The sequence below is a fragment of the Urocampus carinirostris genome, chromosome 3 (genome assembly GCF_059441175.1).
Source record: "Urocampus carinirostris isolate Australia breed hairy pipefish chromosome 3, RoL_Ucar_1.0, whole genome shotgun sequence".
NCBI lineage: Eukaryota > Metazoa > Chordata > Actinopteri > Syngnathiformes > Syngnathidae > Urocampus > Urocampus carinirostris.
Window position 1 is genome coordinate 34039815 of NC_142351.1, and position 20207 is coordinate 34060021.

General features: G+C 38.3%; 2 protein-coding genes across 12 annotated transcripts in view; both read left to right on the plus strand.

Moving 5' to 3' along the window:
• Nucleotides 1-539: 539 nt before the first annotated feature.
• Nucleotides 540-11278, plus strand: vwa1 (von Willebrand factor A domain containing 1). Its single transcript, XM_088331567.1, has 6 exons — nt 540-906; nt 3473-4030; nt 5302-5631; nt 5721-5996; nt 6938-7207; nt 10365-11278. The coding sequence occupies exons 1-6, from the start codon at nt 819-821 to the stop codon at nt 10391-10393; spliced, it is 1551 nt and encodes a 516-aa protein (XP_088187693.1). The 5' UTR covers nt 540-818; the 3' UTR covers nt 10394-11278.
• A 3488-nt stretch (nt 11279-14766) lies between these two features.
• Nucleotides 14767-20207, plus strand: part of ralgapb (Ral GTPase activating protein non-catalytic subunit beta) — a 29230-nt gene continuing 23789 nt past the window's right edge. For all 11 annotated transcript variants that reach the window (XM_088331568.1, XM_088331569.1, XM_088331570.1 and 8 more), the window contains exons 1-4: nt 14767-14920; nt 17415-17636; nt 18043-18245; nt 19890-20056. In XM_088331568.1, coding sequence (XP_088187694.1) covers nt 17460-17636; nt 18043-18245; nt 19890-20056 — 547 coding nt within the window. In that variant the 5' untranslated portion in view covers nt 14767-14920; nt 17415-17459. The remainder of the gene's footprint in view (nt 14921-17414; nt 17637-18042; nt 18246-19889; nt 20057-20207) is intronic.

The following is a 20207-nucleotide window of genomic DNA, read 5'->3' on the forward strand; positions in this document are numbered from 1 at the left end:
AGAGATAGAGGCTTCCGCGGCGAACTCGTTTGACTTGATTAATTTGCCGTTTCGTGATAGTCGGTGTACACCAGATGGTACCCATCATTGACAAAGTTGCGCCTTTCCTTACAGATTTTCTCGCACGTCATACACGTCTTAAAATGCATAATAAACGTACTTTGTACCGCAAAACCGTACAGGTTGACAGGTATGAGTTGCTTTTACTATAGAGTAATTCAGTTCCTACCTCAGTCACCTTTTGGAAGAAGTAATGAGCAACTATAACTAATTACTTTATAAAAGTAACGTTCCCAACACTGCCAGTATCGCCCACTCCTCACTAATGATGCAGGAAGTATTATTAAAATTTAGTCAATTGAATCAATCATTATAAATTCAGGCATTTGATGTTGAACATATCCAGTATAGGATTGAGTTTATTTCTGTATATCAAGACTTTTAATAGCTAGTAGGATAAACGTGTAAAAGCTTTATTTTGAAATTCTGAAATTACCGGAACTACTGCTTGTTATTACATTGACTTGACAATCCTATCTCGGACTGATTTGGATGTGGGGGACTGCGAGGCAACTCTGAGTGAGAACTTTGCGTCTGATTTTATTTTGAGTTTGCAGAGCCTCAACTTTGAACAAAATTAATCAAACAGGAAAGAAAAAAGAAAGAAATATCCAACCATGCTCTGAATTGTATTTCTGCTTTCATAATTTGGAGTTTGACGCCCCTTGTTGATATTTTGGATTTACAGTCAAACGCCGCTAAACAAATACGCGCTTAATTCTCATGTAATCGGGTGGTAGACCAATACCTTTGGAGACATGGAGAGCCGCTTGCTCCTGCTGAAATGCTTGCTCGTGGGTTTGCTCCCGAGAATTTCGGACGCACAGGCTGGTGCACCTGAGGCAGGTGAGAAAAATTGAAATTTAACTTAAAGCATGGGCTTGTCCTAACGGGGAAGTCCTATGCAGAAAGGTAAAAAGGAACATATATGCCTGTAATAGAAGATCAACGATGAGGATTTGGCCGTTTTCATTTCCTGAACTGGAACATAATTTTCGATTTACAATTTTGGTTAACAAGACAATAGGCCACACTTGTGAGTGTATTCAATTTAAGCCATGTATCATTATACATATTTATCAACATTATTTTTGATTAGCCTAAAAAATGTATTTCAGTTGTTTTAGTGACAAACGGAAACGACCAGGAAAACGTTACAATTTCAATAATATCAAAGTTGTACATTCATTAGAAATGGTTGTAATCCATATGTATATTTCACGAGAGATGTTGCTATCTAATAGTTTGATATGTAATTGCATGTATATGTATTTTTCTATGTATATATGTATTTTGAAAAAAAAATTGTTTTGCACGGAATTGTGCCAAAAAGAGTTAAGTATTGTTTTTTTATTTTTATATGTTTAAAAACAAAGCAAAAACTAGACATTTGTCAGTCCGTCTGTCAGATTTAACTAAATCGTATTTTGAAAAAAGTAAACAGTTCCTTCATTAAAAATGTTCAAGCATCCAGGAGGCTATACTTAGTGGTATTACTGCTGAGTTTGTCATTGAGAGTTAATTTAGTAGTTGTTAGTGAGATGCTGCCACTGTGTTATGTCCATTAACAGGGATGGCCGCATAGAGTTTAAAGAATGTTGTGTATTTATATATATATATTAGTCCACCCGTTAATTTGTGCATGTCTTCTACTCAACCTATCATGTAAAGAGGATCCCATTACCGCAGTTGTAGATGAAATTTGTACACAATGGTCTTAGTGTGTGAACTGAAAATGCACATCCAGAACCTTTTTTTTCTGTAGTACATTAAAACCATATGGCTTTACTGTTAAAATTCATCCCATGTGCTCTGATAGTTGTGAAATCATGGCATGCAGTTGTGCTGACATGAGAAGCCTCATTTTTCAATCCTCATGTCACCAAACTTTAACTTCTGTCAAACATATTTCCTATATTTAAGTACAGTGACATTTTTTGCACTAAGTAGCAATGTTATTATTTTCGCAAATGGAACAAGTTGGCTTACTCGCTTGATGGAAATTGAAATTGCCAAGTATTGCATTTATGGGGAACTCGGTGCAACTTATTGGAGATCTACCTTGATGGTAAATTGTTAATGCTTAACATTTAGGACAACTTTCTTCCCCCGAATCTGTAAAGAATTTGCTTTGATGGTGCACCTGTTAGAAGATGCAAAGGTCTAAGCCCCTCTTTTAAATTGTTAATACTTAACATTTAGGACGATAACCACCCCCCAACCTACAGTCTGTAAAAGATTTCCCTGAATGTTGTTGGTGTAGAACGAACTAACAACCCGTGATCTTTAAACCCATCAAAACATAATTAACTTAAGACATGAGGTCTTCTTTCTGATTGTATCCATAGCATTTCCTAGTTTCAGTTCCTCTAGCAAAACTGCTAAGCATGACAAGGCCATACATCCAGCCGTTATCTACAGATGTTTCAGATAACAGCATACCTGTGCAAAAGGTACAAATAATGTGAAAGGAGGCACTTGTTGGGTTATGAAGAATCCCCTCTCGCTCCAAAGTCCAAATAATGAGCCTTTCTGTGAAGATTTATCCACGATGAAAAGACAAGAGGTTATGAACATGATCAGGATCGGCCTGATGCCACATTCTAGGTGTTTTTGTAGGTTTGGTTGACTTCCAAGAATGTCGTGCAAAACAGATACGCTCTCCTGTGTTTTACGCCTACAGTACTTGCTTACTTACCTCCTTCTATTGCTGTCACTTATTGCAACGTTGTGCATGACCGTCCAAACATTCCTTCACGTCTCTCTCTTGGAGCACCCCCCGACCGCTCTTCTTCTGATTTTCCACTTTCTCTGTTCTCTTGCCCAAACATCTTTCATCACTCACCTGACACATCTTTAATCAACTTCAATCCCTTTGAATGTCAGCATTATACCTCAGTACAATATTGTAAAGTAAAAGTTATATTTATAATATGCACAATTTTGACTGTAATGTAAATGTCTTATGGTAATGGTTTCCAGACAAAATGATATAAGGTATATTATGCTTAGGATTTTGCTACAAAAAAGAACATCATAGCTCCATAGGATTCAGGTAACAACAGATCACATCTGACAAAAGAGGCTCTTTTTGTTAACACCTTTTAGTGCAGAATGAAAATGGTGAAAGTAAAAAAAGGCCTGTTTCAAGTACAGTCAGAACGCCAAACCAAACCCCATGTAAGATGAAAAAAGAAGAGTTTATTCAAGTGTGTCGAACAAATGCTCCTACTTGCACTCGCAACACAAGGAGCTTCAGAGAGGCTGCAATGATGACCCAAGCTAGGAGATGGCGGGCACGGTTAAAACAGTTCCAATTTCCATACAGCTCCTTTAACCCAATCTAAAAATGCCCAACAACACAATGTGTTAATGTAAACTTTTGTCAGTTTTGCATAATTTTTCTCCACAGTTCTTAACTGCTGTGAGGGTGACGTTCTGTTCCTGTTGGATTCCTCTGGCAGCGTGTCGACCTATGAACACGCCCGCATCCTCGATTTCCTTTCTGAGCTCCTCCTGCCTTTTTCACTGGGGGAGGACCAGGTAAGAATCGGACTTCTCCAAGTGGGCACACAACCACGCCTTGAGTTCGGCTTCAACACCTTCCGCACTCAAAGTGGCCTGCAGGGTGCTTTGAAGGGCACCAAACCCCTCAGAGGAGACACCAACACTGTGGAGGCTCTGAAGATCGCAAAGGATCGAGTGATGCGACCGGGAGCAATCGAAGGGACCCGCCAGGGAGTGCCTCGGGTCCTGGTGTGGCTGACAGATGGTGTAAAACCCGGTGATGTGATTGGCCCGATGGCTGAACTGAGGGAGGAGGGAGTGGCGGTACTGGTTGTCTCAACTGGCCATGGTAACTATCAGGTGTTGAGGAAAGTTGTGTCACCACCTGCTGAGAACCACCTGTACTTTGTGGACATTGATGACATGAGCATCATCTTAGAAGATCTGCGGGATGCCATCATTGGTGAGTTTGACTTATCAATAACAGAATATCCAGATGTAAGCGCTCTAACTGACGCAACCTGGGTTTAATCCCCATTGCTTTCGATATTTTGCGATTGTGGTAAACTAAATTTTTCAACTGATCAATGATTGCACAACTACGGTGATATATCACCATTACTGTAAAGCCTTGTGTATAACATGCTCCCAAACTTTCAGTTTTTTTTTGTAAAAAAAAAAAAAAGGAAAGTAAAGTTACACACAAATAAATATGATAGTGTTTTTAAGTTTTATGTTGTGTCAAACTAATGACACAATTGTGGGGATTGGCATGTGCTTTACAAACCAACGCATTTTTTCTTAGGTTATCTAAAACACAGAGGCCTAATTAGGCCTCAATAGGGGAAAATCATTGCTCTTGAAGGGACATGATTCTTTTCCTCCAAGTTGCAAAACGAGTGGCTGTACTTGACTCAAGTTCCATGTGTGCTGCTGCAGACATAGACACTGGAAAGTAATCCAGAGCATGGCTGAACGAATGTGTAATGAGATAGCATGATCTATTCATGGATTAATGAGTTGTTAGATCCCACGGCACTGTGACAGACAAGACACATATAGATGAATAGATTTGTTTGTATATATAGACTTAAGAAATTGACCAGTTATTCTTTGCCAGATTTGGAAGCTGCCATGACACCCCCTAGGGCCTTCTCTACATTTTTGCGTTATTGTTCTTTTTTAAGCCATGTTAAAAATGAAAAGGTCATATGTGCTCAACACTGACTTACAAATAATTTTCCCTATCAAGATAAAAACATCAGTGTGTTTTTATTGTTTGGCTACCGGGTGGGCTAAATCAAGGTATTATTGAAAGGGTCATGAATGTATTGAGAAACTCTAGCTGCTCTGTGCTTTGGTTTCTGTCTCATGCTCAGACACTTTTAGCACTCTCTCTTACTCAATCGTCTCTCCTTAATCTGGCCTTGAACGCTGAGAGATATTTTTGTGCATGATAGTTTTTGGACACGGGGTAAGTACAAAGCGGAATGCATAAATAATGTCTATTAGTGCACTGGTTATTAAAGCAAGAATGTCATTATTTTTAGGTTTAATAACACACTGATTTTCTTCTGCTGTCACTCCTTATGCTATGCAATTGTCCAAATCAACATACTGAACCTCAAAAGTCCGTGTGTAACAATTTTAGTAGAGATATGTTGGTGTGTAGGCTACCTTTGTTTCTTTTCTTTTTTCTTTAATTAATATTTTTAAATTGTGTCCTTCCTACAGAAATTATCCGTGCTGAGCGTATCAATGTCCGTGACATATCCACCAATGCAGCCACGCTTCATTGGCGACCTGTTCTGTCCGGTTTGGCGGGCTACTATGAGATCCGTTTTGGTCCACTTCCATCTGGTGGGACCGGCACTGGAGGAACTGGAACTGGGACCAGTCCAAGCACTGGTGGTAGTCAGTACCAGAGATTGATCCAATCGTCAGATTCCAGCACTGTCAGGTTGACAGGTCTGAAGCCTGACACCTCCTACACTGCCACTTTGACACCAGAGTCCAATGAACAAGCTTTTAACACTCTTTCGGTCACTTTTATGACACAATCAGGTATGACTTTGAATATTTTATGCTTCGACATATGACTTCGACCAGGAACCTTATATTATTTTTTGTTTGTCTTTCTTTTGTCCCATCAGAGGCACAAAGTCCAGCTATGGTCACAGTCTCAGAATCAGGTTCGACCAGCGTTCGTGTGAGCTGGGGTCCTCTCCAGCCGGAGACCATCACAAGTTACTACATAGAATACTCTGTTCTGCCCACTGGAAAGTTACATACTGTCACAGTGGACAAACGACAAAACTCCACGCTCCTTAAAAACCTCCAACCAGATAGCACATATTTGGTCACAATTACTGCGCGGCATTTATCGGGCAAGGAGAGGGCAATGTCAGTCAAAGTCTGCACGAAGGAAGGTGAGGTATAACACATAGGCGATGAATGGATATTTTGGATTAATTTTATTTATTTTTTTAACAATTTTTTTTTCTCCCTTTTTTTTTGGTGTGAATCATTATTCCTGCTAATTAAACTTTGTAGCTAAGCCGTTCTGAAGTTCCTTATCTTCTGTCCTCGCCTCATGTTTACTCACGCTATTGTAGCATGGCTTTGGCTAAGAGTGCAAAATGCTTTTAGCATTTGCTAGCTTGAATGCAGTGCATATTTGAACCGATGTAGCCATTAGCAACATTAGCAACTATCGTTCTCTATGTGGCTGCAAAACATGCCTACAACCTTTGTTTTCTTTTTTCTGTTGTTTTCTTTTTTTAACATGCCTACTATCTATAGCAGCTAACTACGCCAACAATATCATAATTAGTGGCTTCACGATTAGAATAGAGGCTAACGTTGCAGAAGTGGCGGCTGTATCAACTACCGCTCGCCTAATCAAATTCCTCTGAGTGCTTTGCTGGTATTTTTGGGTGTTTTCATCTTAAAGAGTCTCAACAGTAAACATAGATTGTGTTTTGAGCTATATAAAAAAAGATTCCTTAGAGATGTACAGCTAAAACTGGTCTGTCGGTGTAACACTATAAACTAGTTGAAACTTTGCCCCATTTATTCTGAACTTTCAGTGTAATATGTCCATTTGGCCTTGTGTATACAAAAATTGGAACATTCAGAAAATATTTCTGCACCTCCAATTTTATCTCCGAGCCAGATGTACTCATGAAAAGAGCTATACATTCTCAACCCTTGGTTTATTTGATACAATTGTAATAAATGGTTTCCCAAAGGTAATTTCTATTAATTATTTGGGGATTTATTTTGTGTATCTTGCTTCCAATCTGTGCATATAGATACTGGGATGATATGATGATCTTGTATTTCTCCTAATTCTGGATGGATATTGCAGTGACTCCAGCACTTGCTGACCTGCAGCTGACAACAGTGGACAGCCACTCCCTGCAGGTAGACTGGAGGGGAAGCTTTGATGGATTGAAGGGTTACTGGCTCACATGGGAAGATAAACAAAGAGTCGACCAGCGTTCTTCTTTCTACCTGCCACCCAACTCTCTGTCTACACGCCTCACCAACGTCCCTCCGGCTGCAAGAGTGTGTGTGTCACCCATTTATAAGACAGCACGGGGAGAGGGACTGTGTTGCACAGCAAAATTCTCCTCTGGTGAGCAATACATTTTTTATGTTTAGTGGTGACAATATAAACACGGAATAGTTCATCTGCCTTTGTAATTTCAAAGTTATTCTGGTTTTCCACCCTGAAGTCCATATTACTGGTGTTTAGGTCTTATTTAAGCTTGGAAAAAAAGTGGTGTTACAGTATTTCCTATGTAGTTTGCAGTTTTGAAAGTTAACTTTTTTTAAAATTGCTAAATTGTTGTATCGAGTAAATATAAGAGTTTTAATGTGAATTACTTAAAGTTGGTGCTATTACTAGGCGTTGTGCGGTCTGGTCACTTTGAGTCTCCGTAGTTTGTATTCCTCCTTGTGCTTTGTATCAGTTATTTTTGGTTGCACTACACAATACAGCTACGTCTACTGGGGAATACTACATGGTTTCTCTTTAACAATAAATTTACAAAATGATTTACTACTTCTCAATTAGGCACAAGGATTGAATGAAAATCTATGAATGTTCAAAATTAGTTTTGATCTTGCTTTTTTTGCACAGGATTCCTTTTTCAAATTAAATTTTCATTTAAAATGTTTTTTTTTTTGATAGGCTTTATTTAGCTTAAAATCAAATAAAACCATAAATGTCCAGAATAACATGAGAAAAAAAGCATTTTAGGGGGGCGGGGGAATTTTGCCCAGCTCTGGGTTTAATTCAAGTTTGGTCCACTCAGTGGCTGAAAATTACTTTTTAGCTCTTTCAAATGAAAAAAAAGAACCGTAATGATATTGAGATTATTCTATTTTTGTAGTATTTTGAAAAAGGATTATTTAATGGCTCAGTTCTCATCCTCTACAGTTTGACTCTTACTGAAAATACAATGGCTGTATGGTAAAAATGCACATCCTGTGAAAGTTAATAATATTTATACAAATAGAGCAAAGACTAAGAAGATTTTATTTTGTTTGATAATACAGTTATTGATCTGTTAAGTACTTTAACATCTAGTCTTTTAAAAAAAGCAAGCATACATAAATGTCATTAAAAACATTCCTATGGGAATTTTAGCATTTAAATGTTATGACATGAATTTAATGTCACAGCTTGGGTGGTCTGCATCATAGCCCCCTCAACAAGGGGTGGAGATGGGTCAGAGGTTGAGGTTGAAGGGGAACAGTTGATCTAAGTCTTTAAATGTTCTCAGGGTGTCAGAGTGCAGTTTTTTTCTTCAATAATTATTTTGTTTACCCCACTGTTCTCATGTTGAATCTCCCAGACCTTTTGTCAGTCTTAAGGCTCATTATATTTCCCCATCAAGTTGGCCTGGTAACAATCGGCCTTTCAAACAGAGCTACAAAAAAAAAAAAATCATTATTTTCTCCATCACAAATAGCAGCTTGCTGGAATGCTGTTTTAGTTGCAATGATGTTTATGCATTTTACCTGGCTGTCGTGTTTTGTAAAATTCAGTACCAAGCTGGAAAAAGGGCAGGGAAAACAACACATACCGAATACCGAAATGTTTGTGTGTGTGTTTGTATGTGATTTATAGGCTCTTAAACGACTGAACCAATTTTCATGAAAATGTACACAGTTGTACTTTAGGCCTCAGCGAGTGTCTTGAGCTAGGTTTTGTGTCAAGGCAACCCAAATAAATACCAACAAAATCAATAAACATTTGTTTTGTGGTCTGCCTGTGTTGGGTCACCAACGCCCTTTTGGCGGACAAATTGGGGACTGCATTTCACGGCCGCCAACCATTCCAAACAACCAGATAAAATCTTCTATCTCAGGCAATTTTACTGGTATTGATTTAAATAATAAGCAAAAATACATGAACTTTCATATAAATGTGCATTTTTTACAATACTGATAGATTGAAAATGTGCAAACAATTTAAATATTATTAGCCTCACTTAGACAGAGCTGACATGAATGTATGCCATGCTTTCTGCAATAGTTACGCAAAAAACAAAAACCTTGCAATAGGCTGTGCCAAAAAATGGGGAGTGGAATGGTAGAGTTTGGTTGCCTTTACTGTCCAAAGATTGTATTCCTCTTTGTGCTGTTAAGCACTTGTTTTGTTTGCACGTCACAATATGGAAAAAATCAAGTGGGCAAATATCCCTTTAAGTATTTTTGTATTTTAAATATTACAAAGGCCTACTTTGGATCCAGAAACATCTACAGTATAGCATACCTGTCGACCTATACGTTTTTGCCGTACCAAGTACGTTTATTATGCATTTTAAGACGTGTAGAACGTACAAGAAAATCTGTACGGAAAAACGCAAATTTGTCAATTATGGTTACCATCCGGTATACACAGACTATCATGAAACGGCAAATAAATCATGTCCTCTATAGTAGCCTCTATCTCTATAACGTTTTTTTTCGTTGCGAACGAAGCGAGCCCTTTGATGCCACTGTGCGCATGCGTCTGCCGCCTGGGGATTTCCCATCATGCATCATTCTGTGGTAGTTGTGTAGTGAAAGGAAGTCCGTCTCTTTTTAGAGAACCAGCTTTTTCGGCTCAACTCGAATGGCTCATTTGCTTTGATGTATTATATCACGAATTATTATGTTGTATAAGGAAGTTAGGAAAAAAGGAAGTATAAAAGGAGAAAATGAAAAAAGACAGGTTTGTGGTTATCCCTTTAATTAATATATTACCAACAATAATTTAATGCAGAAAATGAATTAAAAATTTGAATAAGAAAATTCTACCTACATTTTCTTGTATTTTTCCTTCTACAGTGAACGTCCAAGCTACTTAATTTTTGAACTTTTTTTATAATAAACCTTATTAATGTCGAGCAACTCAGTATCTCGGAACAAAATGTTAATTAAGAATATATATGATATAACGAAACACATGTACAATACAACATATTAAACTACATAAATTAACACGTTTGAAAAAAAAAATATGGTGTAAGATTATTTTGTATTTTGTCAGGGAAAATACAACAGTTTGTAAGGGCATGGCGCAGTGGAGGTTGACGGGTATGGTATAGGGTGTTTTGTCTTGGTAAGTCAGACTAATCGACTTAGATAGGAACTACTTTAACATCATGAAATATTAAGATTTATTGAAAAAAATAATACTGTTTTTACTTCTGTGGTGGCATAATGTGCTATTGGAGCTGCTTTTTTTATTCAGTATGATTATAGTGGCCAACTATGTTGTCTTCCCTCTGCCTTTCTAGATGCGTCAACGTATGGCTACCGATCATAACCCAAAATGGAGGCGCACAGCAAGAAGAAAAATGTTTACTTTTTATAGATGATTCTATCGCTGGTTACTCGACGTGCTCTGGATCCAAGATGAGTGATAACCATAGGCACTGAGGAGTGTTCTGGTTCAGTGTGGAGAATGCTGTCTGCCCAAATATGGAACACTAAGGACTATTTGTGCTTATATTATTTTTAGCTTCCAAAGTTAAAACATTAAGTGTTTTTTTTCAGCTAGATGCATTAAGTTGAAGTGTTCATGTTCCTCCTGTTCACTTAAATCTAAGAAAATTTGCAATTTAGAAATATATTTTCATGTTATTGTATTTTTATTATAGAATGGAATGCACAGCTAACCTATTAAAGGCCTGGTTATTATTATTATTATTAATATTTAAAAGTATGTATTTTAAACAATACGTCTTCTTTAAAGACTATTTGGGGAAGGTGAGAATTCACGGGTGACTAATGTAGCTTGTTTTGGAGAAAGAATTGCACTTCGGAAAGGTCAAGATTTATGTAATAAGATTACAATTTTTATTTTAGTAGCATTTTATTTCTCAGAAAACACTGGGGTTTAATGATCACAGGCTGTTACTCAATAAGTCTTTGGCGCCCTCTACTGTCAGTTCCTCTTTTGGTTATTGTAATTAAGTCAACGATGTATTTTTCTCTAAATTTACCCAGTTACATTTATACCACTTTCGATTTTTTTCGGATGGATTCACAAATTGTGTTTTTTTTTCAACAAGTCTGTTACTGAAAGTTTTTTATTTCACAGTTTTAAAGCGTTTTGCTGTTGGCAACACAAATCTTAATATCATGAAAGCAAGCAAAAGAGACTAGCTGATATATACAGATTTATCGGAAATAAAGTTTTAAACGTTGACTTTTGTGCAATTTTGTGCATTTATTTCGCTTTTGAGTGAATGAAACAAGGATTGCAAAAATATTTTTAAATGTATTGATTAATCTGGCATTCCCTTGGGTTAATCCATTAATCATTTTGAGGACAAAGTGCTTTCGTTTCCATCAGTGTATTCTAAAACAACATCAAAATATTATACCAAAAATTGGTCTGTAACAGTGATGTGCGGCGAGGTTCTTGTATGGTGAGGCACAGTCAGGTTTACAAATAAATTCATGATTTGATTTTAAAAGCAAGAAAGCAATATACAAAATATAACATGGAAACAAAATATTACCTAAACTTATAAATGTATTCTATGGAGTGCTCTTTTTGAATAAAAGATTTGATAGGTAATATTCCAACATAAAAAGTTAATACAATGAGAAAGAAATACTAGGTTGATTTCAACTTAGCTTACTAATATTATCATTTAATTTATTGTTTGAAGCCTAGGTGTACGCCAAATCAGAATCTTTAGTCTCACTATTGCTCTTTGCCATGAGGCAAGAGAATTGCGTGCCTCGCTCTGTGAGGACAAGAACGGAAATAGGACCCAATTGTGTTACGTTTCTCACAAGTTTTATTAGAGAACGAAAGAGAGAGCGCTGCGCCCACGATCCGGTGTTCGCTGGATGCGGGAAGCAAGTCGCTCTTGTACTCGGATGGTGCTCCAAACGTGGAAGTGGATCTTCCGTAGCGAGCGATGGCGGTGTCAGGGCTGGAGAAAACGGGTTGGTAGCTGGGACTGGAGTGCAAGGCGGGGTCGGGAGCGAGTCGTAAGCCAGAACGGGAGAGTGGACGTAGTCGGGGACAAAAAGAGGTCACAAGCCAGAACGGGAGAGTAGACGTAGTCGGGGACATAAAGAGGTCGTAAGCTGGGACGGGAGAGCAGACGTGGTCAGAATCAAACGGGTCGAAGCCGGGGACAGACGGGAGCAAAAAAACTGGACAGGTGGGAGTCGGGGTCGAAAAAGGCTTGCCTATTGTTCACTGAGGTTCGCAGACGGACTGACAAAAGGGGACAGAGAGGATTGGGTTCAAATACTGACCGGGAGCCAATCAGGACCTGCGGCTGTTGGCGCCAAATGAGCCAAATGTGGTTTACTATACAGTACGTAAGATCACTATACATAAATACCTAATCCTAATGACTCAGAAAAAAAGGCGTTTAATGCAGGAAAATCTGCACATTGGACAAAAAGATCATTTGACACATAAAAAGTGTTTCAATTTATAAATACGTCCATACTGAAATATTTTAGCATAGAATCGTACAATAAAACGACCAAATCGTCTAAGTTGACAGGTATGGACCCCTTTCCCTTTCCAAGTGTGACGTATGCAAGCTGCGAGCACATTTTCGAGGCAGAGTGGCGGATTTCAAGTCAGTTGACAGTAGCCAATTGACCAGAAGTGATGGTCGATCGTAAATGGTAACATCTTAAATTAGCGCAAAGTATACGTGCAAGCAGCAAGATGGCGATCAAAGTCAGAAAAAAAATCATTCTTTTGATCCGTAGAACACATATATTTTGCGAGCCACATGGTGGAGCTTTTGTCTGAGACTTTTTCGCCTTGTAGTCTGCGCTGGCTTGCACTCACCTTAAATACATCGTTAGTGTAGGTGCAATCAATAAAAATAATACTATTGAAAATGACACTAATAATAAAACATGTTTTTGAGGTGCCAACTTTGTCCCCATTGTTCCTGTGTGTGTCTGCTAGAAAAACACAACAAAACTAAAGATCAAATTTATAGCTTAAAACCGAGTCTAACATTATTTCCTCTACATTCTATTGAGAAAAACAAAAAACTATAGAAATACTACAAAAAAATACTACAGTAAAGTACACTACAAAGATATTATTACAGAAACATTACAACAGAAATACTAAAAAATGCGACTACAGAAATATTAAAAATGCTTCAAAATACTACAAAAATACTAGTAGGGAAATACTTCAAAATACTCCTACGTGAATACTACAAACAACACCACAGTAACACTATAATATAGAAATACTGCTACATAGATATTTCGACAGAAATACTACAAAAACACCTCTAGAGAAATATTAAGACACAAATACTACAAAATACAACTACACTAAAACTCCAAAACCAATTCAGATAAACTACAAAAATATACGATAGAAATACTACAAAAATACTACCGTAGAAGCACTACAAATACTTCCAAATTAAAGAACAGTAACACGATAAAAACTCTTCAAAAATCTAACTGCACAAATACTACAAAACGACCACAAAAATACGCTTCAAGTGATACTACAAAAATACTACCGGTACACTACAAAGAGGCTACTGTATAGGGTGTTTTGTCTTTGTAAGTCTATAGAGTGGCAAGTAAGGTGTGCATGATTGTCGTCGATAGGGCGACGAATGTCTCGAGAATTTGTGCGAGAGTGTGCGTGAGCGCCAGAGTTTTGTTTTGGGTGTTCAGAGTGTTTAGTAAACGAGTGCTGACAATTGTCGCTCTCCAAAGAAACCGTAGCTGTGTGAATATTTTTTTCCAATAACGAGGAGCAATCCATTACCCACACAAAATGACACACTATACTACTATGGGAACACTACAAAAATACAAATGCAGAAATAATAATAAAAATATCACACAAATAAAACTACAGTACTACAACGTTATGACTACAGAAATACTACAAAAAATGGTGTTACGAGTGCACTGCAGGAAAGAGGTCTAAATCTAGTGGAAGATAGAGCTCTTGTTGGTGATTAAAAAATGAGTGGATGGGTGTTGCAAAATGATAGTGGGATTTTGAGACGCTTTCTAAGGGTTGGGCAGGGCACCCGTGTGATGCGGCAGGGGTAAACCAGTGAAAGCTGCCGGGCCCTGCTGTTGAACAGAAGAGTGTGTTGTGTCACCCTGACCCGAGTGACATGGCCGCTTTTTGTCTCCCGTTTCATCTGGAGGGACGAAAGAAGGATCGACTCAGGTGCCGAGGTGCTTAACTTGTTTGCTTGTTTGGGCATTTGGGTTGGCCATGGTCCCAAAATATGTGTGTGTGTTTTTTGGTACTTGTCCCTTTTTTTAATTTTCTTTGTTTTTGTATGTGTTTGTCTTGCTGCTGACCACCCCTCTCGAGGGATTTGATCAGGGTAGATAGATAGATAGATAGATAGATAGATAGATAGATAGATAGATAGATTGCAATGCTGCGTTGTACATTTTTTTTGTTTTACTTAAAAAAGAATCTGTAGCATTTTTCATCATATTTGAACATATCCTGTCCTTTATGAAGGAAAAGAGAGTTTTAAAAATTTTGCTCGGTTTGAATTTGGGGGTGCTTGAACACCCCCCAAAACGGGCTGGATACGCCCACGGTAACAACATTGATTGTACCGTGTTATCGCGTTCGTAACTACCTTGTCGTAACCCGAGGACCACGAAGTAAAGCCTGCTGTTATTCTAGCAACCAGTTGGAGGCGTCAGGACCACGTCCCGTTTCCCGTGTCAAGCGACACTCTTCAAGACTTGACATTGCGAATATGGAGTCTGTTAGGCTATAAACCCTGCTTGTAACCTACAAAACCAACTGCGCGTTTCCCCAGACCTGTTATGACACCCCCATTTGGTCCAGGTGAGGAGAAAACATTTGTGGCGTGACGAGTCCGACAGAAGCATTTCGGTTGCGTTATTATTGAGCGCTGATAACAGGGCTAATGTCAACGGTGGCGCTAACTCGGCGAAGCTAGCTTGCAAGTAGAATAGATGACAGTCTTGCTTTAGTTTACTGTGTTTTTAGTAGACGCGCCAGTCTACATCTGCTCTTCTTTTGTAGCGTCTTGCAGATGTCAAATGGCAGTTAATGTAAACAAGTTAATCATAAATTTGGGGATGTTTTGGCTAGCTAGCATCAGTAGGCTAAGGGTACCGTTTCCTGGTTTAGAATCTAACCTGAAGCTGAACATATACTGAAAATAAAAGTCTTATGATTGTTTCCTTTGACCACCGAATAAATAAACAATTATGCTTGCGTGGCGTATGATAATTGCCTTTTGTGGCTCGTTGTTACACCAAATATTAATTCGCATTCTGTCTTGGAAATGGAAATGCAGCGTTAAACCATGAACACATGCTACTTTGGTTAACATTTATGATTTTGCACAGTGCAAAACACTTGCTGAAGATGTTTAGACGGTTTAATGGGGGCTGAACACATCCATACAATATACTGTATGACTAGTTAACAGATGTGGTTATGGAACATAGATCAAAAGTAGAGACTGATCTCGGGAAAGCAGATTCAGAGCCCGCTCCCCATTCACCGAATGTTTTAAAAGCAGCTATTGAGGAACCAAGCTCCAAAAGTACGACAGACTGTATTCCAGAAACTAAACTTCCGTTGTAATGATATTATGTTGCTATAATATTGATTTGTCTCACTGCATTTAAAATCATAATGTGAGTTTTCCAGTTATATCATTTTAATCCAGTTAATCATTAAGTTGTAATTAATGCACCATTCATATGAACAGTTATTTACCAACCCACTTTGTTTCAGTGTATACATTAATGTAGTCGTTTTACAGTCCCTGCATTGTATTAAGTGGTGTTCTGATTTACTGTTGGGAGGACGGCGTTGAGTCTGATCAAACCACCTGCAGGATACAGTCTGGACAAAAGACTTTTCCACTGACTTGTGTTTCATTTTTGTCCTAGCACAACCTAGAAGTTAAACAAACATGATGAGGAAGAAAAAGTCTGTGTTCCTTCAATATCACTCTTTCTTACATTTAATTTCCCATATTCTGAATGATCATGTTCTATTACCTATTCACTAGGAATGGGTGGGTACTGATACCAATTATTGGTGCTGACACCAGCCTTTTTAGGGGCATCAGTACTTGCAATGGTAGCCAATACCAGTATCTGCTGTCTTTGAGTGGCCATTTTAAGAGCATGGACCTGAAATTTAAGGAATGGTAAACCAACATGGCAGCACTGCGGTTGAGTGGTTAGCGCATCCGCAGCACAGTCCTGAGGTCATGAGATCGAACCTTCCTGTGTGGAGTTTGCATGATCTCCCCATGCTTGTGTGGGTTTCCTCTGGGCTCTCCGGTTTCCATGCATTGCATTGCAAAAACATGCATGTCAGGTTAATTGGCTAGTCCAGATTGTTCCTAGGCGTTACTGAATGAGTGAGTTGTCTGTCTCTGTATGCCCTGCGACTGGCTGGCAAGTGGCTCTGGGTGTCCCCTGCCCACTGCCCGAAGATGGCTGGGATGGGCTCCAGCCCCCCTGCGACCTTACTGAGGATAAGCGGTATGGAGGGTTGGATAAACCAACAATAAATAATACAATATAAATTGTTTTGATATTTCAAGGTAAGCATTTCTTGAAAAATAACATTATTTTATTGCAATAAGAACGGAATTTTATGTACTAATAGTATTTGTATGTGGCATTGGTATAATTAGCTTCTCCAGACATGGGCGTTGGTATCATCAGAAAAATGTGTTATTAAATATCCTTACTTTTGACATTGATCCAATGAGGTATTTTGACCAATAGGGCCAATTTCTTTTGTCACAGTGCCACACGTTTCTTCATGGAAAGATTACATTTCGTCAAATTTAATACAATCATATTTGAAATTTAACAGTAAAAATCTTTTGTGAGTTGAAGTCTTGATTACTGTGCCTATTTGTGTGAAAAACACTAAAACAATGAAAAGTGAGAAACGGCAACTACCACTTTGTTGTGCCACATAAAAACCTGTTTTATTGTGTGTCTTTGTACAAAAGATGTTTAGTGAGTATAAGCGATGAGAAAATGAATGAAAAACATGACACTATCTATTGTTTATATTTACAAATACTTTGATGTTGTATTAACCTGTTGTCTGACATTTTAAAACCAAAGTAAAGCAAAAATTTCTGTTTTGCAGCAACTCTTTTTTGGGCTCTGTTCCTATTTTGCTCATACCGTTTTGCTTACATTCAAAGTTCCCAAGCAGTGTTGATTGTGCACAATATGCAAAAACAACATGGAAGCGTTTTTGTTGGAGCTGCAGCTACATTGACCATCAATTATTTTGAACAAAACTAAAGAAGTGAACCTTGTTTTTGCAGGTGTGGGCATGAGGTGCAAGTAGAAGATCAGTAGTCGCCGGCACCATGTACTCTGAGTGGCGCTCTCTGCAACTGGTGGTGCAAAGCGACCAAGGCCATCTCAGTGTTTTGCACTCCTATCCCACCAATGTGGGCACCGAGGTTGCCAATGCTGTGGTTAAGCCGCTCTGCACGTCAGTCAGCCCTGTAGCCACTGAGAACATCCTCAAGACAGACAAAGAGGTGAGAAGGGAAAAAAAGAAGAGAGAAAAAAGTTCTCAAGCTGTGTTTTGGTTTATTTTGTATCTTTACAACTGTTTTTTTTTTTTGGGCGTGTGTTGTTTTACAGTAATACGTTTTGAAGTTACCATTTACAGCATTCAAACACAGATGTGGTTATTTTTTATATATTGCTTAGTAATGAAGTTGAACTGATTGATGTGATTGAGTTTAATCACATCTCCTATACCTGGCATGACTTGTCCTGTTGAGGTCATTATTTTGCACATGTACAGTTAAAGGTTTCAATTGATTAAATAAAGATAAAGTGAGCTTTGCATGGACAATATTGTATTGAGCCTTACCCTCAATTCCTGCACCTTTTTTTAGGAGTTTGGTGTGTTTTAGACTTGTGATAATTTCTCCCTAGGTGAAATGGACCATGGAGGTGTTGTGTTATGGCCTGACCCTTCCTCTTGAGGGGGACACTGTCAAACTGTGCGTGGATGTATACACAGACTGGATGATGGCCCTTGTGTCACCCAGAGACTCGATGCCTCAGCCTATTGTTAAAGAACCAAATATTTATGTGCAAACCATCCTGAAACATCTCCACAATGTCTTTGTACCAAGGTGGGCTTTGAATATGTTTCCTTTTGCAATAGCTGTTTGTTTAGAGACGGTCTGTTTTTAATCACGTCATGCATCAATAATAACGTTTTGGTTATTGTGGTGACACAATTGTTTTTGACATGGTACTTAAGTTAGATAACCACTAAGATGAAGTCTAATAATAATTAAGTAGACATAATTGATACAGATATTGTGTACCATTTTCCGGATTGTCAGGCGCACCTAAAAAGCCCAATTTGGCCAGGAATTATAATGTGAACCTTATTCCCTCAAAATACTGGTGTATAAAATTGGAAAAGCATACAGTATTTATTCGTGTGCGTTACTACTCGAGGTTATGTGCATTTGTGGAATCATTGATTATTCGTAAAGACATTGTTGACCAAAATCACAAAACACTGTATGCAACAGGAATCCAACCCGGGTTGCGGCAGGAAGAGCCCCGAAATCTAACCACTAGACCACCAGTAATACCGACGACATAGGGAAAGGCATTAGATTTTATCTCATTATCACACTAGTTTTGGATAAAGTGCCAGAACAGAGAAAAAAAAAGACAAATTCATCATCAGATACACCAAATAGTTATTTCTCCTGTTGTGCTTTTTTGCGTTTATTTATATCTTTCAGGTGTACTTTCTTTTTTCTCCTTTCTCCATTATTCGTTTCTGGCCCCTTGAGTGAAAATAATGTGATAATGAGATACAATTTAATGTGTTTCACATTGTCATCCGTACCACTAGTGCTCTCAAAGTTAGGTCAGCAACATTTTTGACTGATTAATCATTGCACTAGTATATGCCCTTAGTAGGCCTGGGCGATATGACAAAAGTTGTTATCACAATAAAACATTTTATTAGTCGATATTGATTATTCTTTTTTTTCTCATTTTAAGTCTAATAATTGCCCATGTGTGAAATTTGACAATACCAGATTCTGCTTAAAACAGTCTTTAATGTCAGAACAAATACACGTGGTAACAAACTACTACACTATTTCACAAATAGAAATATTAAACAAAATAAAAGTTATCAAAATGAGGTTATCAAAACGCAGAACTTTGCACCTAATGTGAGGTAGACCTGTAGCCAAAATACCTCCAATCATCTGAAGACTAGTGGCCTCTCCTTTGAATGACTTTTTAAGCATCCTTTGAGTGGGTCTGCTGGGTGTCCTTTGCTTTTTTTTGGCTCATTTCAATGCGCTGTAGTTCATCTGCTTTCACTGTGTGAGTGGCTTTTCCTGCGAAATGATTGGTTGGTCCTCGTCAACTTCTACGTCTCCTGAATGTTTGTCTTGAACTTGCGTTTTCATTGCATCAGCGCTCCTATTTTCTCCGGTGTTCCGGTGGTCTATTCACAGTTCAAAATATCGACTTTTATCAAACGTTTTCGTTATATATCGTGGCAAAAATTGTATGGCGAAAACTATCGTTACCGTTTTATGACCCAGGCCTAACCATAAGTGTATAGGCGCGCAACAGTTATTCTTAAATATGGTAGCTCTTGCTGCAGTTTTAATTCAGTCTAGTGCACCTTGTATATAAACAAAACATGATAAAAAGGCTATTCTGTTGTGCCAAGTAGTGCAAGAAATACGTTAATCGTGAATTTTGAACTCAAATGGCTTTTTATCCACTTTCAGGCCTGAGCCGCACAGCCTGAATCACATAAGGCTATGCCAGCAGGTCCTCACTGCTGTCCAAAAACTGGCACGGGAATCTTTTTCCATGGCAAGGGAGACCTGGGAAGTGCTTCTGCTTTTCTTACTTCGCATCAATGACACCTTGCTTGCCCCACCAACCATCGGAGGTAATTCCTTTATTCCCTATGTACAGTATGATTTGCTTTCCTACTAAATTGCATCCACCATTCATAGGAGACCCGTATATATTTCCTATCGAGAAATTGCACAAATAAAACTCATCCTTCTTATCTGAGGTCTTAACTTGAATCACCTCAT

What these genes read in the sequence shown, in the direction of transcription:
- vwa1 (XM_088331567.1), top strand. Translation starts at nt 819, where the DNA reads ATGGAGAGCCGCTTGCTCCTGCTGAAATGCTTGCTCGTGGGTTTGCTC. An exon ending in GGCTGGTGCACCTGAGGCAG is followed by an intron (nt 907 to 3,472) that starts GTGAGAAAAATT and finishes TTTTCTCCACAG; the next exon opens with TTCTTAACTGCTGTGAGGGT. An exon ending in CAAAGTCTGCACGAAGGAAG is followed by an intron (nt 5,997 to 6,937) that starts GTGAGGTATAAC and finishes TGGATATTGCAG; the next exon opens with TGACTCCAGCACTTGCTGAC.